This window comes from Poecilia reticulata, chromosome 13, assembly GCF_904066995.2.
Source record: "Poecilia reticulata chromosome 13, P_reticulata-male-v2, whole genome shotgun sequence".
NCBI lineage: Eukaryota > Metazoa > Chordata > Actinopteri > Cyprinodontiformes > Poeciliidae > Poecilia > Poecilia reticulata.
In genome coordinates, this window is record NC_088842.1 from 3,130,965 (window position 1) to 3,155,844 (window position 24,880).

Consider the following 24,880-nt stretch of genomic DNA (forward strand, 5'->3'; position numbering starts at 1 on the left):
AAAATACATACCTGATACTAACAATCTATTACTGATTAAAACAGAAATTCAGAAACTTTAAAAACACCAGCTGAGAGAGGCCTCTCAGATGTTAATGACACTCCCTTAACGAACTGTCAGAATGGTTATCTTCCACATTGAAATGAAAACATCCAAACATGTCATATGTGATTACAGGCTAACCCTGAGAGTTTTTCTTGCTGTTTGACCAGAACCAGCAGACCCAGGCCACATCCTTCCTGTGCTTGACTTGGTTTGATCCGTGCCTGTCACTGTGACGGTGTGTGCACTGTTCAGGCTGTCAGGCTTCTGCTGCAGCTCAGGGAGGAAAACCACACATGCAGGGTCTCTGCAGCCGCTTCCCCGAATTAAAAGGTGCTACTGACACATGCTACTTGCAACCCTGTGCACTATTTTTAAGGTTTTCCGGTCCGCCTCTCATCTGACCCAGACTGACAGATAAAGTTATTCTGAGTAAAAATATATAAATAGCCTGGGATGCCTTTAGCAGCTATTGAATGCTGGAAGTTCATGGGCTAACTTTGCTCATTTTGTGAAAACATTATGCACATTTTTATCATGAGCTGAACATTTTTAGGACATCATTTAGTAGCTATTGACAGCATTTGAAATTTTAAAAGACCTGCATAACCTTAAGTTGTAATATTATTTGTCTGATGATTTTCTTCTCTGCTACAAGTCCATGCTGAAAGTCTTACAATAAATACTTTACAAAAAAAGTCTAGTTCCAGTTTTGAAGGGAAAAAAAGCATCTCTTGACCCTTCAGCCACATCTTGCAAAGAACATTTTTGCACTTGCTTGCTGCTGTAGTTTGAACTGAGGGAGTGAACTCATCCTTATGTTCATCCCACTGCTTCAGATTGGGCCACCTGTAGTCAGCCCAAGTTCCCGCTGTGGGCTGACTACAGGCTGAGCATCAGCACAGTGTCTGAGGGAGTTTGTATCTCAAGCCACCTGCTGCTTCTGTTCACTTCCTCCCTCTGCCTGTGTTGTGGTTCACATGCGAGCTGAGCTCTGGCTGGTAACGTGACAGATAGGTCAGAGGATCACACTAAACTCTGACAAGTTTGACGCTGTGTTAATAGGCTCGTTTGGATTCTTCGACTCTCTACTTCAGAACAACCAGAGGTAAGGCAGTTCAGTGCACGTCTTTCCTGCGTCTCCTTGCTTTGTAGCCAAGTTTTAAACAAAACTGCTTTTCCTCCACATCTGTCTGAAAGTTTTCACCCTTTTTCCAGACCAAAGTGATGTTCTTCTGTTCACACTCCTCCACTTTGAGCTCCTGGGGAAGATGACGCAGAGCATGGTGAATCTGGCTTTTGATATGTGTCCAGGTGAGCTGTCAGGCTTCCACAATTCAGATTAATATCCAGCAGAATTATCCAAACATTTTAAAGGTGAACCTTTGTCTTTCTGCAGCGTTCTACGTTGTGCTTGCAGTTCTCTGCTTCATCCTGCTGCTGTTCATTGTGCTGGGCGCCGTGTTTCTAAGAAAGTAAGAATTTTAGTGCAATTTGCTCATGCTAAATTTCAAAATGAACAAATATATTTGAAACTGAGTTTTTAGAAAGCCAATTTTAAGTTCAGTCTTCAAGGTCAAACACATTCTGATTTGTGACCGCAGCACAAAGTTCTTCAGAAATTCATCACAGGACTAACTTATGATTTCTATTTAAAACCACCTTGCTAGTTTAGATGATCCTTTTCATGTGCAATTCATGTACTATGAATCTGTTCATAGTACTACAGAAAATATGCTGTATGATTAGAGTTATCTTATTCCTCTAAGCTCCCAGGCCTTTTTAAGTCAGAGTTGTGCAAACTTTTTGCCAGTTAGGCCAAAACCCTGATGTTTTAAGTTCTCACAAAAACTATTTTCAAAGAAATATTTAAGTTTTCTATTTCTCCTGTTCAACAGTAGACTAAACACTCAACTAGAAAATTCCTGAAGAAATTTAAATAGGGCCTGCTGAAATGTGCATGTTGCTTCAGACCCAGCATTGCAGCTACAGCTCACAATGCTGGACTTCCCCTTTCCAAGTATCAGGAACATGTCCATACAATTATTTCATGGAGAACATGTTCACCATGAAATGACTGAATAATTTTCCAGGTACATCACCATAACGTTACAGTGGTGTGAAAAAGTGTTTGCCCCCTTCCTCATTCCCTGTTTTTTTGCATGTTTGTCACACTTAAGTGTTTCGGAACATCAAACCAATTTAAACAATAGTCAAGAACAACACAAATAAACACAAAATGCAATTTGTAATTGAAGGTGTTTATTATTAAAGGAGAAAAAAATCCAAACCCTCATGGCCCTGTGTGAAAAAGTGATTGCCCCCTGTTAAAATATACTATAACTGTGGTTTTTAACACCCGAGTTCAATTTCTCTAGCCACACCCAGGCCTGATTATTGCCACACCTATTTTCAATCAAGACATCACTTAAATAGGAGCTGCCTGACACAGTGAAGTCCACTAAAAGATCCTTAAAAGCTACACATCATGCCGAGATCCAAAGAAATTCAGGAACAATTGAGAAAGAAAGTAATTAAGATCTATCAGTCTGGAAAGGGTTATAAAGCCATTTCCAAAGCTTTGGAAATCCAGCGAACCACAGTGAGAGCCATTATCCACAAATGGCGAAGACATGGAACAGTGGTGAACCTTCCCAGGAGTGGCCGGCCGCCCAAAATTACCCCAAGAGCGCAGCGACGACTCATCCAAGAGGTCACAAAAGACCCCACAACAACGTCCAAAGAACTGCAGGCCTCACTTGCCTCAGTTAAGGTCAGCGTTCATGCCTCCACCATCAGAAAAAGACTGGGCAAAAATGGCCTGCATGGCAGAGTTCCAAGAAGAAAACCACTGCTGAGCAAAAAGAACATTAAAGCTCGTCTCAATTTTTCCAAAACACACCTTGATGATCCCCAAGACTTTTGGGAAAACATTCTGTGGACCGATGAGACAAAAGTGGAACTCTTTGGAAGGTATGTGTTCCATTACATCTGGCGTAAAAGGAACACTGCATTTCAGAAAAAGAACATTATACCAACAGTAAAATATGGTGGTGGTAGTGTGATGGTCTGGGGCTGTTTTACTGCGTCAGGACCTGGAAGACTTGCTGTGATAAATGGAACTATGAATTCTGCTGGCTACCAAAAGATCCTGAAGGAGAATGTCCGACCATCTGTTCGTGAACTCAAGCTGAAACGAACTTGGGTTCTGCAGCAGGACAATGATCCTAAACACACCTGCAAGTCCACCACTAAATGGCTGAAGAAAAACAAAATGAAGACTTTGGAGTGGCCTAGCCAAAGTCCTGACCTGAATCCTATTGAGATGTTGTGGTATGACCTTAAAAAGGCCGTTCATGCTCGAAAACCCTCTAATGTAACTGAATTAGAACAATTCTGCAAAGACGAGTGGGCCAAAATTCCTCCAGAACGCTGTAAAAAACTCATTGCAAGTTATCGCAAACGCTTGGTTGCAGTTGTTGCTGCCAAGGGTGGCCCAACCAGTTATTAGGTTTAGGGGGCAATCACTTTTTCACACAGGGCTATGATGGTTTGGATTTTTTTTCTCCTTTAATAATAAACACCTTCATTTACAAATTGCATTTTGTGTTTACTTGTGTTGTCCTTGACTGTTGTTTAAATTGGTTTGATGTTCCGAAACACTTAAGTGTGACAAACATGCAAAAAAACAGGAAATAAGGAAGGGGGCAAACACTTTCTCACACCACTGTATAGCTGACCTGTTTTACAGCTACAGTACAAAGGCTGAACCACACGCAAATTGAAATTTGTCTGGGTCTGACGACTATAAGTTTCGCACATATGGTTCTCACTCACGGTCCAAAATAAAAACATACAGACCGTCGGTAATTCTTTATTTCTAAAAAAAATGTCAGCCTTCATACTAAGGATTTTAATTCACACTCAAAAATTCTGAGAAATAATAATTTTATCTAAGCAAAATATGAATAGTCACAGGAAATATTTATTCTTCCCACAATGCATTGGGAGACCTCTCTCTGCGACTGTTTGTGAGACTACTCACTGCCTTCTGGGCCTGTTGCTATGGTCCAGAAGGCAGCCTAGGCTTCTGGACCATAGCAACCAGCCTAGGCTCTGGCTCTCTGACAGAGAGAGCCTAGGCTGGCTCTCTCTGTCAGACAGTATGCTGGAGACAGAGTTTCTATACTTGGGAGACACCCAGCGTCAGTCTTAAGGACCCTGCCAAAAAACCAAAAGCTCTAGCAAATTTTTGAAAACATTTTACAGGAGCAGGCATGTGTATATATGTCATGACTGACTTTTAGACCAGTAGGGTGATATTTGTGCCTGCGAGGGGGAGTAAAAAAGAGTTTTGGAGTCAGAAATCCACAGTGCTGTGTGTGTGTTTCAGATAGAAAATGACTGATTCTGTGAGACACTCAGGCTCAAATTTTCTCGTTTTTACCAATTTATGTCGTCATTTCAACTCATAATCCCACTAAAAGTAATAGCTTCCTTCTCGGGATCAAGCTGAACGTTTTGATACCACTTTTGTGGGGGAGCATGCAGCAGTTCGGGCCGCATTAACGGTGACGGAAGAAAAATAAAGAATAAAGAGACATTCTATTAGGTGTAGAACATTAAGTTCCTGCTTTGCATTGCATAGCAGGCCCTAATAACTTAATAACAAAAAGTCTCACAAGTAGATCCAACATGTAAAAAGGGTCAAACACTTTTGCCTTTTTTTAAAGAAAGACGTGCAGGTCCAAGTTATCAGGTGAGATTATTTCCAACTCTGTTGGTCTAAAAAAAAGTTTATCTCCATACTCACAACAGGAACTGAATATGTGCCACTTTTTGAAAACATGTCTTGTATTTAGCAAAGTTCCAAAAGTTGCTTTCCTGTAAAAGCCACTGGATGTTTGGGATCCTTAGAATGAAAGTAAAGTTACAGTAAAACGTTTGATGAATAAGAGAAAAGTAATTCATGTCAAATCAAACGTTTTCCATTCTTTGAAGACTGAAATTGATCAATTTAGCATAATTTAACTTAAAAACCAAATGTTGTCAAATGTGAGCAGTCAGGGGCCACAAAGCATCACAAGGGTTGCAAATATCCCTGCAGTTCAAGGCTAAAAGTGATAGAAATCCATAAATAGAAATAAACAATTAACTGTGCCTATTCATTTTAAGGCCCTCAATTTATTACTTCCAAGGGGCCGAGTCTAACTTTAATTTTAATCGTTTGTTAAAATTATACTTAAATATTAGACCTCTGGAGATAGTCACCAGAAACCCCACAACATTGATCCGTTCAGGACGTCAACTGATGTCCTGAATATTTCTGGTTTCTCTTGCCAGAAATATTCTATCTTCTACCAGATAGATATTTACCTATTATTGGTTCTCAACAGAATCCAATTTAAAGGCAAGTATGAAATGATGGTTTAAATACTCATTTGGACTTCCGGTTATGGCGCTGAGGTGAGCAGACGCATTGGACCAGAGCTCCCAACTCGGTCGGCTAATTCCCCGTTGCCAGAGCTGAATTAACCCTCTAAGACCGATTATTTTATGATGAAAGGGGGAACAGCATCGAAAAGTAACGGCAAATCAAAACAGACAGAAGAAACAGGCGAGATAATTCCACTATTTGAGGAAGGCGTATCTGACCAGCACATGGCTATGGAAGGGCTTCAGGCTAGCATGGGAGCTGTCCACAAAGAGATCGTAGCTATCCGTGCAGAAGAGCTGTGCTGCTTTTGTGACGACTTCTCCACCGACATGAAGAGAGATTTAAGAAGTTTCCAAGAGGAGATTAATGAAAAACTAAACGAAATTGTGTCGGACATAAAAGAACCAAAAGAGAGCGGAGGAGTTGTTACAACGTGTGGCAGAAATTGAGGAGTGGACCGTGGCGGCGAAAGAGGTGCAGAAAAGAAAAAAGCTGTCTCAAACTATAAACAATCAAGATAAAATTCAAGCCAAACTGACTGATTTAGAAGAACGCTCAGTAGTAACAACATCCGTGTGTACGGGATTCCGGAAGACACAGAGGGAGACAATCTGTTGGAATTTATGGACGTTTCATTAAGGCTCCAGGATATCGATTTAGCTATACAGCGCTGCCACCGGGCTTTGGGTCCCAAACCACCGCAGAATGCGAACCCCCTTTCCGTGGTGATCTCCTTTCTGGCATTCAGAACCAGGGATTTGGTGCTTCGTGAAAGAAAAGAAAAAGATTAGCCTCATCCAGCAGCGGGTTTATTTCGACCAGGACTACCCGGCAGAAATCCAAAAGAAGAGGAAAGCTTACGCCAACATCAGAAAACTTCTGAAAGAAAAAGGTCTCCGTTTCCAAACCCCGCCGCCAGCTAAGCTCCGTGTGTTTTTTGACGGCGGCCCGATCACGTATAGCAGCGCGGCGGAAGCCATGAAAGACTTGCAGAAGAGGGGTCTCGCTCCCGATTGCAATAGCAACGATGGTTCCCTCGTGGCAGCGCCTTTGGAGAAATTGGACAGACTGTCCTGGAAGACGGCGGAGGCCAAACGACGGAATACCGACGCACACGGAGAGAGGGCACGGAAAAAACTCAGCGGATTTCGTCTTGAGGCTGGAGACCCAGCCGCTTTTTCAAGCTAAGCGCCGCTCGTTAAAACTCATGCGGTAAGATAAGGAATCACAGAGATCCGATCCAGCATGTGGACTAAGATATGAATATTTTCGTATAGAGACACTGTTTGACATTATTCTAATAAGCCTTCGTTTAATCTTCACTAATGTTAACAAGAATTACGTTACCGATTAAAAAAAAAAAGTAAATACATTTTGGGAGCCGGTCTTGTGAGAAATTCTGTTCCCCCTGTGTCGGGAGCGCGCATTGCAGCCAGAGAAGTGGAACAGTTGTTATGCCCAGAAAAGCCCCCTGCCCAAATTTGCACCCCCTGTCGCGGGAGCGCGCATCGCTCTAAGCTCTCGCATATTGACGAGGAAACGGATAAAAATATGACCGAAGAGGAAATTTTTAAGATATTTGTAACATTATCACGTTTCCTAACCATGTAATCCCTAATACGGTGGGTTTTATTTCGCAAATTATTTGAAATAAATACGGTTTTTACACTTTTATTGACACATATGAGTCGAACTTTTTTTCAGTCCGTGTCTGTTGTAAACGTTCTCCGCAAATGGTTTGAAATTCTCTGCTTTGTCTTTTGATATCATAATAGCTCAAAAGCATTACAACAGAGAACCATTATGTAGAACATTTTATATCATGCTTCACTTCTAGTCTGTTAATGTAGGAGGAAATGCAACTTAATTTATGAGCCTGAAAATATTGGCATCCGTCTTGTTGATATGAAACTTATAGCATTAGCTCAGAGAACAAGTGTAATTACGTAGAAGAGATTAAATCATTTCAACTCTTTATTTCCCCCAATTAGCACAGGGATGCATGTTTTGGCAATATAGATTTTGAGCCTGCCACAATATGCATCCCTTCTTTATTCCCCACAAATATTATCCTATCGATATAAAACATGTACCAGCAGTTCTTGGAACTACTCAGATTATGTAGAAAAAAATATTTCACTATTAACTCTTGAATTCTTTAAATTAGCACAGGGATGCATTTTTGGACAATATGGATTTCCAGCCTGCCAAAATATGCATCCCATATCTATTCCCCTCAAATATTATCCAATTGATTTAAAACTTATAACAGCAGTTCTTGGAGCTACTCTCATTATGTAGAAATAGTTATTTTACTTTTATCTCTTTATTTCTCAAAGTTGGCACAGGGATGCATTTTTGGGCAATATGGATTTCCAGCTTGCCAAAATATGCACCCCTCTCTATTCCCTTCAAATATTATCCTATTGATTTAAAACTTATACCAGCATTTCTTGGAGCTACTCTCATTATGTAGAAATAGTTATTTCATTCTTAACTCTTTAATTCTTCAAATTAGCACAGGGGTGCGTTTTTGGGCAATATCTCCAGCCTGCCAAAATATGCACCCCTCTCTATTCCCTTCAAATATTATCCTATTGATTTAAAACTTATACCAGCATTTCTTGGAGCTACTCTCATTATGTAGAAATAGTTATTTCATTCTTAACTCTTTAATTCTTCAAATTAGCACAGGGGTGCGTTTTTGGGCAAATTTCCAGCCTGCCAAAATATGCACCCCTCTCTATTCCCTTCAAATATTATCCTATTGATTTAAAACTTATAACAGCAGTTCTTGGAGCTACTCTCTGCAGCACAGACGAAGAGCGCAGAGAGAAAAAAAAGCGACAGAGCGGCGAATCAGAGGGAAAAAAAAGAAATTACAAAAAAACGTCATATTTTGGCAGGCTGGAAATCAATATTGCCCAAAAATGCATCCCTGTGCCAACTTTGAGAAATAAAGAGTTAAGAGTGAAATAACTTTTCTACATAATGAGGGTAGCTCCAAGAAATGATAGTATAAGTTTTAAATCAATAGGATAATATTTGAAGGGAATAGAGAGGGGTGCATATTTTGGCAGGCTGGAAATCCATATTGCCCAAAAATGCATCCCTGTGCTAACTTTGAGAAATAAAGAGTTAAGAATGAAATAACTATTTCTACATAATGAGAGTAGCTCCAAGAAATGCTGGTATAAGTTTTAAATCAATAGGATAATATTTGAAGGGAATAGAGAGGGGTGCATATTTTGGCAGGCTGGAAATTTGCCCAAAAACGCACCCCTGTGCTAATTTGAAGAATTAGAGAGTTAAGAGTGAAATAACTTTTTATACATAATGAGGGTAGCTCCAAGAACTGCTGTTATAAGTTTTAAATCAATAGGATAATATTTGAAGGGAATAGAGAGGGGTGCATATTTTGGCAGGCTGGAAATTTGCCCAAAAACGCACCCCTGTGCTAATTTGAAGAATTAAAGAGTTAAGAATGAAATAACTATTTCTACATAATGAGAGTAGCTCCAAGAAATGCTGGTATAAGTTTTAAATCAATAGGATAATATTTGAAGGGAATAGAGAGGGGTGCATATTTTGGCAGGCTGGAAATCCATATTGCCCAAAAATGCATCCCTGTGCTAACTTTGAGAAATAAAGAGTTAAGAATGAAATAACTATTTCTACATAATGAGAGTAGCTCCAAGAAATGCTGGTATAAGTTTTAAATCAATAGGATAATATTTGAAGGGAATAGAGAGGGGTGCATATTTTGGCAGGCTGGAAATTTGCCCAAAAACGCACCCCTGTGCTAATTTGAAGAATTAAAGAGTTAAGAATGAAATAACTATTTCTACATAATGAGAGTAGCTCCAAGAAATGCTGGTATAAGTTTTAAATCAATAGGATAATATTTGAAGGGAATAGAGAGGGGTGCATATTTTGGCAGGCTGGAGATATTGCCCAAAAACGCACCCCTGTGCTAATTTGAAGAATTAAAGAGTTAAGAATGAAATAACTATTTCTACATAATGAGAGTAGCTCCAAGAAATGCTGGTATAAGTTTTAAATCAATAGGATAATATTTGAAGGGAATAGAGAGGGGTGCATATTTTGGCAAGCTGGAAATCCATATTGCCCAAAAATGCATCCCTGTGCCAACTTTGAGAAATAAAGAGATAAAAGTAAAATAACTATTTCTACATAATGAGAGTAGCTCCAAGAACTGCTGTTATAAGTTTTAAATCAATTGGATAATATTTGAGGGGAATAGATATGGGATGCATATTTTGGCAGGCTGGAAATCCATATTGTCCAAAAATGCATCCCTGTGCTAATTTAAAGAATTCAAGAGTTAATAGTGAAATATTTTTTCTACATAATCTGAGTAGTTCCAAGAACTGCTGGTACATGTTTTATATCGATAGGATAATATTTGTGGGGAATAAAGAAGGGATGCATATTGTGGCAGGCTCAAAATCTATATTGCCAAAACATGCATCCCTGTGCTAATTGGGGGAAATAAAGAGTTGAAATGATTTAATCTCTTCTACGTAATTACACTTGTTCTCTGAGCTAATGCTATAAGTTTCATATCAACAAGACGGATGCCAATATTTTCAGGCTCATAAATTAAGTTGCATTTCCTCCTACATTAACAGACTAGAAGTGAAGCATGATATAAAATGTTCTACATAATGGTTCTCTGTTGTAATGCTTTTGAGCTATTATGATATCAAAAGACAAAGCAGAGAATTTCAAACCATTTGCGGAGAACGTTTACAACAGACACGGACTGAAAAAAAGTTCGACTCATATGTGTCAATAAAAGTGTAAAAACCGTATTTATTTCAAATAATTTGCGAAATAAAACCCACCGTATTAGGGATTACATGGTTAGGAAACGTGATAATGTTACAAATATCTTAAAAATTTCCTCTTCGGTCATATTTTTATCCGTTTCCTCGTCAATATGCGAGAGCTTAGAGCGATGCGCGCTCCCGCGACAGGGGGTGCAAATTTGGGCAGGGGGGCTTTTCTGGGCATAACAACGGCGGATCTGACCATATTCACGGCGTTTCTGGTCGATTTCTCGGTAAAAACTACTCATATAATCATGTCAATGTTGTAACTTTCAATTTAATCGGCAGCTATCAAAATAAAAGTACATATATAAATAAAGGAGGTCTTGTGTGGAGGTCTTTTTACGTTGTTTTGTGTTATTTTAAACGCGAAGTTAATTGATCTTTTTTTCAGCTTTCGTCTCGTAAGCCTGACAAATAAGTCAGTCAACAAACAGATTTCCAACACGTTGTGTGCATTTATAATTTTTCATTTCTGATAAAGGAGGAGGAGGGAAGCTGGTCGATAGGAGGGCACAAAAATAAAGACTTCCTGAAAAGATCAGATGAGACGTCTGCTACTGGTTACAAACCTTAAAGCACAATGATAAACAGTATTTAAGGATTGAAGGCATTTGGTCGAAGCATTCATATATAAAACATCACCATAATCCAGGAGTGGCAGGAATGTTGCAGCTACCAATTTACTTCTAGCTTTACGAGAAAAACAACCATTTCCGTAATAAAACCCAATCTTCATTTTCAGTGTGCGTAACAAATTTGTTATGTGATTTTTAAAAGAAAGCACTGCAAATCTCTACAAAGGTAAATCATGTAAGAAGAGGTTGTCCAGACTATATGTGTGCTTAGAAGCCATTAAAAAACATCATTATATATTAAAATTTCATGGAAAAGGGAGGCAAAAATATCGCTGACAGAGGATGAGTGGCTAAACATGCCAAATTAACTCCACCACCACTAGCTCAGGATGTTGGAGGGAATTTTCATGAAGAATATTGTTAGGTTTTTCATAACCCCCAAAAGAACATTTTCCCAGACCAGCAGAGCTGAATCTGGGCATTGTTGGAGACGATGTAATAATGTAATGGTTGACCACTTTCATATTTCACATATAGGAACTCGAAAGTAAGTTGAGTATCATTATTTCATCTTTAGGTGTGGTAATTGAAGTCTGGTGCTGAGTGGTGTGGCAGGACTTGGTTAATCTGGAAAGAAATTCCCACCTGTGTGGCTCTTCATGGAACTTTACATGTAACCTGTTTGTCAGTTATCTGTCAGTTTTAGTTTATCTTTTTGTATGGTATAGCTGTCTCCCTCCCTTGGTGACCTCTCTGTTTTGAGTGCTGTGTGTCCTAGTTGTGATATATATTTTTCCTTTCCTTTTTTAAAATTTTTATTGGTATATATATTTTTTTCTTTTCTTTTCCTTCTTGTTGTTATGGTTTGCCCTGTATAAAATTCCCATCAAAAAAAAATATATATATATATATATATATATATATATATATATATACATTCTCATTTGATACTGTTTGACAAAAAGGGGCAGTCAAGGTAAACAGGGTTTTTTTTTCTTTAAATGGCCCTTTTCAGTCTCGTACAATGCTGCTTTATGAAACACATTTTTTTCTGCAGGTACCGCGCCATGGTTCGAACAGTCCAAATGCAGCAGGGCAGCAAGTTTATTCTGAGACATTTGCCTCAGTTGGAGACCCCCGTTGTGACACCCCCAGTCCAATCAGTGGAGAATGACGAGGGCGAGCAGCTTCCTCCAGAAACTCCTTTACAGATAACCACAGTCCGGTTATCTTCCAAGAGGTTGTGGAAAGGCCTGCAGCAGGTACTGTCACACAGCTAGGTCCAGATTTATTCTTCAAAGGAAAATGAATATTTAAGTCTCAGTGTGGGCTGCGCAGTGGCACAGCTGGTAGCACTGTTGCCTTGCAGCAAAAAGGCCCCTGGTTCAAATCCCAGCCCTTTCTACATGGAGTTTGCATGTTCTCCTTGTGCATGTGTGGGTTCTCTCCAGGTACTCTGGCTTCCTCTCACAATCCAAACACATGACTGTCAGGTTAATTGAGCTCTCTAAATTCTTCTTATGTGTGTGTGCGTGCGTGTGTGTATGATTGTTTGTCCTGTCTTCCTATTGCTCAGTGATGGACTGGTGATTTGTCCATCTGTCTGACTTGGAGTCCTCTCTGAAAACAGTCCATATTAAAAGAATCCTGGTCTTTCTTCTTCTTCTATGGATGACTTCACCAGGAGTGTTTCATTGCAGGAACCTCGTTTCACCAAGTCAGACCTGAATCTGCTGCAACTGATCAAAGCAGGGAAGGAGGGAGTCTTTTACCAGGCCAGGATGAGCAGAGGGACATGTAAAGGTCACAGCATGTTCACCTGCAAGATCAGCAAAGAAGGTCCATTTACTGTAACGGCCACTAGAGAAATAAAGGAGATTTTTAACAGCCTATAATTCATACCTTTAATAAAACTTTTTTGGGTAAATACACTGCTCAAAAAAATAAAGGGAACACTTAAACAACACAATATAACTCCAAGTAAATCAAACTTCTGTGAAATCAAACTGTCCACTTAGGAAGCAACACTGATTGACAACGGGGACCCTCGTCGGGTCAATCAGTGTTGCTTCCTAAGTGGACAGTTTGATTTCACAGAAGTTTGATTTACTTGGAGTTATATTGTGTTGTTTAAGTGTTCCCTTTATTTTTTGAGCAGTGTAGTTTTATTTAGGTCATGGGTGTCAAACTCTATTCCACGAGGGTTGGGGTCCTGCATCTTTTTAGGTATTTTCTGCTTCAACACACCTGAACTAAATACAGTTTGTAGAACTTGACTGCAGGTGGAGGAGACATTTCAGTCATTTAATCCAGATGTGTTGGACCAGCGACACATCGAAACGTTGCAGGACAACAAACATGTCCTGCAACACGTTTGGTGTGCGTTTCCCCCAAATTAGCATTATTTTACCTAGACAGCAAAGACTTGCTGTCTGGTGCTCTTTGGCGCCCCCTCCTGTTATGGGGAACCTATAAGAGGCTGCTTAGTTTGCCTCGGGAGGAAAATTGGGCCTCCTGAGGCTGAATAATATCCATTTATTATTCTGTCAACTTAACCATACAATGAAACCCGATTTATTTGTATTTATCCAATAAATAGTATAGATTGTTTTTGCTCTATTTTAGTATTTTTATTTATTGTTGAATGTTTTTATTATGAAAGTGTTTGGTTGAAAGATTGGTTAATTGAATCTGAAATGTGTTTATGGTCATGATTTAGTTTCATCTAATTGTGTTTTCTTCCCTCTAAGGTGTGCGTCCCAAACATGTGGACATGGAGATTTGCATCATGAGGAAACTGGTTCACCATAAAAACATCCTCCAGCTTCTGGACTGGAACACGAGTGAACGCAAGTTAAAACATGCTAATATAAACTGTAGAAAAAGATACAAGACTATTTACTGCATTCTCACAGTCTAACAGTGAATCAGGCTAACATTGTAATGTTCAATGTAAGTTATGATTTATTAGTGCATAATTATTTGCACTTGTTGAATGAAAGAATGACAGTTTTTCCTTCAAATGCAGAGTTCAGAATACTCAGAACCAATCAAACAAATACAGGTGCATCTAAATTAGAATATTTAAAATTTGATTTATTTTTGAAACAAATTTTTGTGTAGAAGACTTTAATTATGATTTTCTGTTAATCAATGAAATCAAAACATTTAGGTGTATAAACTTAAGAGTATGTTTAATACCTGCTGAGAGGTTATTTTAAAGACTTACTTTTATTCCAACAAATGAGCCCCATCAGAACAAATATTCCAGTTATTCCACAGATGTACCCATTGTAGCTTTTCAGGGTTCCACAGCCTTTTGGGATGTTCATATCCATATGCTGGTGCTAGATCAAACAGGGCAGATCCTTAAAGTGAATATTAAAGCAACAGTTTTAAATATTTAAGTATTCCAGTTCTGGAGGTGTTTGAGTGAACCTTCCTGTGTGCAGAGCCCTACATTCTGATCATGGAGTATGTTAGTTATGGCACACTGAGGACCTTCCTCCAGACCAACAGGGTCCACCTCAGTGCAGACCCAGAGCTGCAAAGCCTCCTCACTATTGCTTCCTACCACATCGCCCTGGCGATGCAGCACCTGCGCTCCAAAATGGTAATCCTCTCACACACCACTGCATGTTCAATACATTTTATGTAATGTTGGAACATTTGTCTCATTGAATCTATATACTAGAAAATTTCTGAAATATTAGAAATGGTTTGAAGAACAATTGTTCAACGTGACTTTCATTCCATGTAGATCTTAAGATAAAAATTGTTTCACTCTTGACATATTTTGATTTTATTTCTTTTGAAAGCTTAGATTGTTCTAAAGTATATATTTTTGTAACTTTTTAGAATAATCTTTTGCTACCTTTTTCAGATGACTTTTTGACTATTATTCATATTCTTGCATGTCTAGAACATGCAAGAATATGAGCTTGAATATTTTTTTTTTTTTTTTTGACACACTTGTTGCTGTGACCCTCTGTGCAGATCGTTCACTGTGACTTAGCTCTGAGGAATATTATGGTCAATAAGTTTCCTTGGGAGGTGAAATTAGCAGAGTTTGGTCTGGCCCGGGACCTGAGCCGCATGGCAAGCCGCCACAGCAGCCGTTGGAGGAGTCCACGAGTAAGAAATACATACACACACACACACTATTTCTATGCTGGGTTTGTTCAGTACTGTTGTCTAGTATTTTGGGCAAACACCACTGAGATATATAAATATATAATGACCTAATCAGAATGTCATTTTAGCTAGTCTTACATCATTCTCACCTTTTTTGTTCAACTATCAACCTGCATATAGTTCTGCTTTTATTCTAACACAAAAGAATAAAATAGGTTTGCCATATATTCACCACTGCATAAAAGACATGACAGCAGGTCTGGTTACACTTCAGGGAACATTCTGTTTTTCATTGTGCAATTTAGATCACTTTGCTGTAACGTTAAAGTAAACTCAGCCAGAAGCCAAAAAGCAGAAAAAAATAAGTGTTTGGTTCACCAAAAGTTTATTACAAAAAATGAGGGTGTTGAAGGGGCTCCACAGGGTGTGGTTACACAGATGGGTCAGGAATGGGGGATCCACAGGGGCCAGGAATCCAGCCTGGGGAGGGTAGGGTGAATGGGCAGTGGGAGGCCTAGGGGGGGCTCAGGGGACAAACAGATGACGGGGACAAAATTCTCCAACCAGAGGCTCAGTCGTTGAAACAATCCAGGATCATGCATGGGGGCGTCTCAGGCAATGAAAATCCAACAATCAGAAGACTAGAGACAGGATCAGAGGCAGGAAGGTTTCAGCAACAGGAGGTCTGAACTTTTCCTACAGCAGAAGGACTATTCAAGAATCTGTGGTCAAAAAACAGGCAAGATCAGAAAACTATTTTGAACATGAAACAAGGCTTGAAAGCTGTGACTGGGGCAACAGACAATCTCGCACTGAGCTGGTGGCAAGCAGCTGTTTAAATAGGGTGCAGCAGGGTGCTGAAGGCAACTTGTGTAGAGGAATTAGGTGGGTCATCTTGGAGAATCTGTCAACCACAGTGAGAAGTACAGTGTTACCTTGAGAGGGAGGTAGGTCAGTGACAAAATCCATTGAGATGTGGGACCACGGTCATTGTGGACTCGGCAGAGGCCTCAGTAGACCGGCTGGGGGATGTCTGTAGTGCTTTACTCTGGAACAGGTGGCACATGCTGACAAACTCTCGTGTGTCCTCTCAGTGTGGGCCACCAGAATCCTGACTGGACCACTGCTAGTGTCTTAGTTTTACCTGGGTGACAGAAAAGTTTAGAGTTGTGACAGAACTGAAGAACCTTGGCCCATTCAGAAGGGAAGGCAGAGGGCTGGAGTTCAAAAAGCAGCGAACACTGGGTTAAAAACGGTCTGCACTGTTCAGGATCTCCATCAAAAACGCTCTGGGTGGGGCTGGGGGGTTCTTAGGTTTGTTGTTAGCATTAACTGTGGAAGTGAAAGCAAGGGGAAGTGGCCGTGTAACTGAGGGCCTAGCTTGGGCTTTGGAAGCCCTAAGAGACGAAAGTCCCTGTAAAAGCTCCTGGACATTTCTTTCCAGGCCAGTAATAGCACCCTCCACCTTAGAAGACCAATCAGAATCTGGCTTTGGGTTCATACTGGTGACATCGTACTGTAACGTTAAAGCAAACTCAGCCAGAACCCAAAACGAAGCCAAAACAAGTGTTTGGTTCACCAAAAGTTTATTAAAAAAATGAGGGTGTTGAAGGGGCTTTACAGGGTGTGGTCACACAGGTAGGTCAGGAATGGGGGATCCACAGGAGCCAGGAATCCAGCCTGGGGAGGGTAGGGTGAATGGGCAGTAAGAGGCCTAGGGGGGGGGCTCAGGGGACAAACAGATGACAGGGACAAAATCCACCAACCAGAGGCTTAGTCGTTGAAACAATCCAAGGTCATGCACGGGGGGGGTCTCAGGCAATGAAAATCCAATAATCAGAAGACTGGAGCAGGATCAGAGGCAGGCAGGGTTCAGCAACAGGAGGTCAGAACTTTTCCTATAGCAGAAGGACTAGGCAAGAATATGTGGTCAAAAAACAGGCAAGATCAGAAAACTATTTTTTGAACATGAAACAAGGCTTGAAAGCTGTGACTGGGGCAACAGACAATCTCACACTGTGCTGGTGACGAGCAGCTTTTTAAATAGGGAGCAGCACAGTGCAGGTGAGGGTAATGAGTAATCAGCACAGTCAAGGTGGAGCTGCAGGGCTGAAATCATGACATTTGCTTTCATTTCGTAGATGCAGCTGAGTTCTTCTGTGTTTCACACAGGCTTTATATGGCTCATGCAACATGTAAAAATGACCTCCTGTTAATATAATGCACAGAAAACATTGTGACCTAATGGGAAGACCTGATGTGCTGATTTGTGAGATGAGTTTAGGGCTAGACAATAAATCAATTTGATCAATTAATTTGATATTTTGTTTTTTAAAATTTAATCTTTGAAAAATCTGGATTTTTTTCATGGGTTTCCATAGTTCCATAGAATGATGTCAACCCAGAAAGCAAAAACAAATGAAAATTTTTAAAATCAGATTTGGTATGAAAAAAAATCAGCCTTAAGCCTGGTTTGCACTTCAGTTCATCCAAAATGTCATTAAAAATATTTTTTGTTTTTTTGACACACCAAAACAAATTTTTTTGTTACAAATTGTCTCAGCTCTTTTCATTTCGGTGTTTTAGCAACAGTTTATCTTACCTTGCTGTTTGATTCTGATTCTCTTTGTTTCATGACTACGTTTCTTCACTTTCTTAACATAGTGACATGTGCCTCAAATAAACCTGCTTCCTGGGGACTCGTGAAGTGAACTCCTAATACAGTGTGTTCACACCACACACACTGTTGGCCTGTCATCTAGCACGTAGCTCTCCGCACTGACCTCACTGTCTCCCATGTGTGTCTGAAATGGAAGATCAAATTCTTAGTTGTGTGTGTTTGTGGGTGTAGTGACTGCTTCCTGCATTAGAGCAGGAAGCATTCCATTTACAGACATACAGCTTCAATCTAAAACAAACAACAACAAAAAACCCAGATAATCAGCTTATTAACCTAACCTAAATATATACTGAAGATTTTACAGTTTCATTTCTCCTTTTGATGCCTATTAATCTGCTGTATTAGATTTGGTGTTAGAGAGGAAGCAGCTTTTTTCATCCTCTGAGTGTGTGTAGACTTTTTCCGCTGTGTGTTTTGTGCAGCCACGCGTGCCGCTGCGCTGGTACCCCCCTGAGTACTTCAAGAGCAACTACTACAGCTTCAAAGGAGATGTATGGGCGTTTGGCATTGTACTGTGGGAGATGCAGACATTTGGTAGGTGGTGTTAGGAACATGTAATATACTGTAATGGGAGGTAAAACAAACTTGGAGAATGTGTGAAGACTAATGGATGGATGACTTCAGTTAGAGCAGCACCAGGCTTCAAATTGCTTACTGCAAACAGCTATTAATTGCACCACAGTGCTGGACAGTATTCTCAAAACATCTGAATTCTTGCATTCAGGCAATTTCATCAACATGTTACAACCAAAGAACTGTTTTTCTTTCGCTACATAAAAAGATAATCACAAATCAAGGGACCAAATTATGCTGCCTTTTATTTTGAGTTTAAGGAGCAATATGCACCCTGCCTCTCGCCCGGAACGTTAGCTGGAGATAGGCACCAGCAACCCTCCTGACCCCACTGAGGGACAAGGGTGTCAAGAAAATGGATGGATGGATGGAACAATATGCAACCAGTGCTGACCTCTGGTGGTTAAACTGGAGATTGCAGTCATGTTACTTAGCGTCCAACAATCTGAATCTTTTTAACACTATCTGTCATGGAGAAAGCAGGCTGGTAAGAGATCATTACACTGAAAATAAATACAGCTGATAGTATTTGCTAAGCTTGGTCTTCCTCTTTTGAATTCCCTTCATCTTCTATTTTATCTTCTATGATTCAGTTGATTCACATGGGTTTGCCTGATCCAAAGTAATGTAATAATTGTGTTGTTCTATATCTGAGATGTGTACCCTCCAGACATATGAGAATATTTTACCATAGATTCTGTTTTCATTCCCCTGTTTCAACTTATAAGCAAGTGTTAGTTTTCTGTCATGAGGCTCTGTTCTTCAAAATGTAAACAGGATTTGTTCTGAGGTTATAACATAAAACATCTAAGTGATGTCTAAAAATAAAGAATATTACATGAGCAAATATGATAGATCTAGTTAAGCAAACAGCATATCACCTTTAAATTGTGTTTTCTAAATAATTACAACTCATATGGAAATCTTCAAATCTCAGGTACATTACCATACCCCAACCTGGAGACATCAGAGGAAGTAGTGTTCCACATTTGCATGGGTCATAAGAACACAAAGCCTGAAGGATGCAGACCAGAAATGTAAGCAAAGTCTCACCACATAAAACCCATATCACATCTGATCTGATTGAGTGACAAATGTATGATTCATAATGCTAACTAAAAGTTTTGCAGTGACCGGTTTTCTTTTCTTTTTTGTGGAAACAGTTCACATTATTTTAGATTATCATACAGAGGGATGAGCAGCACAATAAATCTAGCATTACTGCATTTAGTTTTGGCACAAAACTAAATACAGTTTCTTATACAAAAGAAACTGTATTTGACTCATTGGCTTGTTTTCCAAATTTGTTTATAGTCAGATGTAGCTAATACATCTGACTTGCTTTCATTTAATTGTCATAAATGAATGTTAGATGTTTTGCTTAAAAAACACCTATTTTGTAACCACTTTAAAAAACAACATTGCACGATATTACATTAATTGATTTAATCAATTTTAAACGTATATTACATATGAGATTTCACAGTGCAGAACTTATGCTGGCATCAAGTGTGAGTGCATCTGTATTGACAATGAAGCAAAGTCTTTTGAACAATTTCATTGTGACAAGAGGGATGGCGATGGAACCATGAAAAGAAAACATGAAAGATGGTCTGGAATTCTGCAGGAAGTCCAAAGATGGACAGTAGATGCTGGTGCAGTTATTTTCCTTGATGGATCATCCTTTTCATTGATTGTGTAATAATCAGATAAATATTAACAAGGTCACAAGAGGTCCCAACCCATTGTGTTGGGACCTCACAATGGGTTCTGTGAGGTCCCAACAGTAACTCCCCTGATCAATCCATGAAAGGTTGCTTCTTATTTGGATGAGTGGGCTTACTGTTATGAATAAAATATGGATACAATACCAGATCTCCTTCAAGAGCAGATTTAGGAAGAGGAACTAATAACTGTACCCAAATAAGAGAAGCACTGCTCAACGAAACATATTTTACTCAAATAAAAGGGAAAGTAGAAAGAAATGACTCAAGAGTAAAATTGTATTTTATAAAAACACTACTTCTGCTCTGAGCAAATGATCAGAACATCTAATTTTTTATTCAAATTATTAAAATACCCACCACTGTCCAAGAGTAACCTCTTCCATCAATCCAGACACACCTTGGTAAGGAGCTGTGTTTGGTATAATGATGGAGGTCTATGTCACAAGACAAAAGTGACTACAAAGTGTCTCCAGAAAACTCCCCAGATCTGAATCCCAAGTAGAACCTGTGGTGAGTTCTCAAAACGCAGGAAAAACTAGAAACAAAAGCCAACAAATTGATCAACTCCAAGCACCAAAAAGATGACAGTGGATCACTATCAGTATAAATCCAACGTCAGTCTGAAAGGCAAAAGTTATTAAAGGAGATCAGCATGGTAAATACTGACAATTTCCTAAAGAAAAAATACTCATACATCCCAAAAGAATTTCTAAATATTCTACAACATATTCTAAAAACATGTAAATAAAATGTTAAAACCATAAAACACAACATTTGTGTCACTGCTGTAAGTTTTGGGCATATTTACATCTTTTTTGTGGTGTGTATGTGAATACTTACTATTTGTATTCCAAAATAATTTTCTGCATTGGTATTGAAATAATACATTTTATAAAACATCAACGCAGTCACTGACAGCGGACATGTGCATGAAAGAGAATAAAGTTTGAATGTTGCAGGCTTCACATCATGCGTGACTGCTGGCAGGAGCCTTACACCCTGAGGCCCGCCTTCAAGGACATCGTATCCATGCTGGAGAACATCATAGAAGATGATGCAGTGAGCAGTCCCATTTTTGTTCATGTTGTGGAGACAAAATTTAAGGTTTTCTAGTGGAATAAAATTTAGGTCACAAGTTAACATTTAAAATTATAGAATAAATATGGTCTAATTTGAATCAGACTTTTTCTACACAATAAAATTAAATTATTTGTTCTCTCATTTTTTATTAAATATATCATTAAAAATGTTACCTGCAAAATTTGGTGCCCTTTCAAGCCTAAGTGTCAGATTGGCTAAATGCCTTGACTTGGTCTAATACTGATTGTTGTGGCTTGGCTCACCAGAAGGTCACCACTTTTACAGATGAAGTTTTACAAGCAAATGATGGAAGGTGAATTTTTTTGCAGGTTAAAGCTTTACATGTGAATTTAACATGAAAACAACAGCAACAAAAACATATAAATCATCTACATTATAAATTCAGTGTCTAAAAGAATTATTCTGAGACAGCTTTTCTAAAATCTGCCACCAGCAATTTTTTGTGGTTGTTTTTTCTGGAAAGATTGCTGACGCCATCAAAGAGCAAATGAAAAACGGATTTCTTCAACATCTTAGTTTTGTAGCCACAAATAGAAATTCATATGATGTGAATTTTCTGACCAACCGAATTATTGTCTTTGTTTCAGGATTATGTGGATGTGGAGAGTCCGCAAAATTTGGCTAAAGATCGGGCAGAATATCATGAAGATAAAAGTCTGCGAGGGAGTCTCGTCTTGAAAGAAGAACATCACGTTTAAATAACATATATATCAAGGCTGTGTTAATAGAAGAGATGTGCCGATCAGGTTTTTTCCTGCCGATTCCGATCACCCATGAGGGCCAATCACCGATACCGATCACATAATTATTATTTTGTTAATCATAAGCACTACCGGTTACATTATGTGGACAAAAAGGAACCATGAATTCATCTTAATTTAGACAAAAACTTGTTTTTAATAACTTTTTCCAATTAGAAAACAAAACAAAACAAGCATTGTGTAAATTGTACTGCTATCAATAATACTATCTTTAACAGACTGAAAACATGAAGGCTCTTAAGAGGCTAAATAATGCAAAAAGTCAAAATAAAACCTCTCAACATTGCCAAAAATTTAAAGTATAAAACTTAACATTCAAAGGCAAATACAGAATCCATTACAATAAACAATCCTGAGTTACTGAATGAAAACTTCCTGGTAGCATGGTGGCTAGCTGATTACTGCTAGTTCTGAGTGGCTGTTTCTGACTGAGCGGAGTAAATATGCAGAACAGGGTGGAGGCAGAGGAGATTATTTTTTCAGAGATTATCTGTCTCATGTTAGGACAGCGAAAGTTTTAATACGTATGTAAAAATTATTTTTTTAAGTTAGATGCTGCAGCTTTAAACAGAGGTTCGGTGTGAGAGTCACTACCAGGTGGAGCAGAAGCGGCTCCTCTGTCAAATATTACTACCTATAGCGCGTAGCAGCGGTTCAACAGCGAGAGCAGAACCAGCGGCTTACATCGCAGCTCGAAGACTTAAATAATTTTCCAGTTTTTTTGTTTAACTTTCTTACCGTCATGTTAATCCGGGTGAGTGTTTGTAGCTGTGCGCTGCTTTACCTGCTATCTGATCCTCCATATGTCTTTTTTACTGCAGTGAGCCTCGATGTAGCCAAACTCCGTCAAGTATGGCACTGTTTTTATGCCATATTAGATTCGTCGTGTTGATGCATTTTGATGTGCTTCACCCCACGTGCCTCAATTTTCCGCCGCAACACGCAAACTTCCTCATTCATTCAGTGAATTATAATTCCACACCACATCGCTTAGGATTTGATGCTGCGCGTTTGCGCAGAGTGAAGGAAAGAGGAGACCAGCTGCACAGGTAGGCTGCGAAATGAGATGCAGGTGATCGGTTTGTGTGATCGGCAACAAGAGACCGTGATCGCCGATCACCGATCATACACTTTTTCATGGAAATCGGCCGATTATGATCGGTGATCTATCGATCGGCATACCTCCAGTTAATACAAATAATTTAAATCAGGAATTATTCGATTAATATGTTTTATGTGTGTTTCTTTGTGCATAAGCATTTAAAATGCGGTTTGAAAGAGTGGAAAATAGAGGGATAAAGTCATAGAATTTAGTTTAGCCTTTCTATTGGATCTTTACTGGGTCTTATGTTACTTTTTAAAACTTGTATTATACTTGTCTTTTTTTTTATTAAACATATCAAAGTATCTCCTTTTTTATTGAACTCTTTAGCAACACAAAGGGGGATGTCTAATTTTAGGGGAATTTTACATTTTTGACAAAAATACATCACGATTTTAGCATCGCTACTTACCAAGGGCACCTGAAGCCTTTGTGTATGGGGGAAGTTTTCTGCCATAATTTCGTTAACGTTTCTCCCTACATCCAGTGGGCAGCGGAGGTAGTAGCCACAGGCACAACCGCTAGAAGGAAACAGATGGACAAAGTAAAACACTTCCTTTCTATTGGCTAAGAGGTTGCCAGACAACAGTGCTTTTTTTGTTCCCATAGAGCAGAAAATAATTCGTAAGCGAGCAGAGAGGTTTGCAAGCAGAGATTTGATCCGACAGAGACACGTTTTGAGCGTGAGGAGATTTGAGAAAGGACAGTGAATATTTGAAAGAGATCAGAAGTTTTGCTCAAGCACTACAACTTTTGAGAAGAAAGAGATTAAGTCCTGCTTTCAAACTGATAATGTAAGCACAAGTATTAAAAGTTTTGAGAACAAAAGACATGAAATACACGTTCTCACTCCCAACTCGTCATATATTGACGCTTGGGCAGGAACCCTCGGCGTCAGGGTTCCCCCTTCGCGTCAATATGTGACGAGAAAGGTTCTCTCATTGAATGCTGTACCGCTCCTTAAGCGTCCGAAACTGACGATCTAGGAACGAATAAGATGACGAGTCTATTCTATTTTTTTAAAAACCTTTATTTACAATTTATGTGCTAGTTTGAACAAGATATTAAGAATATTTACTACAAATACATGTCAGACGCATCGGTCATAAGACTTTAATTCAGTATTTAAAAATAACTCAGTAAAATATAAAACCGGAGGGTTTTCGTTGTGGTTTTTGTTAGCTTGATTTAAAAGCTTTTTTTTTTAATTTACCAACTATTTTTGTGTATGATATTAATGATTTACACCAAATAATTATAAATACATTTAAGAAAAATTAAGATCCATTTTCTTTTTTGATTGCATGCAAACTGTTCTGTAAACGTTAAATATTTTTGATTGAAATAAAAATAAGGACAGATCCCACAAAAACCCAAGAAGAATAAGCTGACGTCATCCTATGCGACACTTACACTCCGGTGAGTAAAAATCTGCACCTGTCAAAATGTTTTTGTACTCTAAAACCAAAAATAACTCCAAAGTGTTACGTTATAAAGTTATTGATGGTAGTTTTAGGACTTAATGGCAGTAGGACTGTGATGTGAATGATTGAAGACACGTTTGTAAAAAAAAAAATTTTTGCCGGAAAATATACGGTGGAGGCTAGCTAAATTAGCCTCTTGGAGGCTAATTGTACCTGCACACTGTACCTGTGCTTAATACGTTTAATTAGCCGTGATAAAGTCACATAATAGTATTTATGTCGTGCTTGTTGTTGCCACTTTGTAAAATTGGAGGGTTGCTAAAAACATCAGTGCCCCTAGGCTGTGATGATCTTTAAAGTTTTGTTTATGAACCCTGTCTGAATACACTGATTGCAGCTAGGTCATTTACTTGAATTAAAAATGAACTTGCATCAGTACAAGCAAATTTCTTTCCTCCTGTCTATGTT

At 39.0% G+C, this 24,880-nt stretch overlaps 1 protein-coding gene across 1 annotated transcript; it reads left to right on the forward strand.

Annotated features, from left to right (window-relative positions):
• The first annotated feature begins 956 nt into the window (after nt 1–956).
• Nucleotides 957–24,680, forward strand: LOC103474339 (tyrosine kinase receptor Cad96Ca). The gene is made up of 12 exons (XM_081614980.1): nt 957–1,150; nt 1,261–1,356; nt 1,442–1,517; nt 11,968–12,172; nt 12,611–12,749; nt 13,661–13,759; nt 14,363–14,523; nt 14,907–15,044; nt 18,147–18,258; nt 19,235–19,334; nt 20,984–21,083; nt 21,713–24,680. The coding sequence occupies exons 2-12, from the start codon at nt 1,314–1,316 to the stop codon at nt 21,821–21,823; spliced, it is 1,284 nt and encodes a 427-aa protein (XP_081471106.1). The 5' UTR covers nt 957–1,150; nt 1,261–1,313; the 3' UTR covers nt 21,824–24,680.
• Nucleotides 24,681–24,880: the final 200 nt, after the last annotated feature.

Coding starts and splice junctions, on each gene's coding strand:
- LOC103474339 (XM_081614980.1), top strand. CDS start 1,314: ATGACGCAGAGCATGGTGAATCTGGCTTTTGATATGTGTCCAG. Junction 13,760..14,362: donor GGACTGGAACACGAGTGAAC/GCAAGTTAAAAC, acceptor TCCTGTGTGCAG/AGCCCTACATTCTGATCATG. Junction 19,335..20,983: donor GAAGGATGCAGACCAGAAAT/GTAAGCAAAGTC, acceptor TGAATGTTGCAG/GCTTCACATCATGCGTGACT.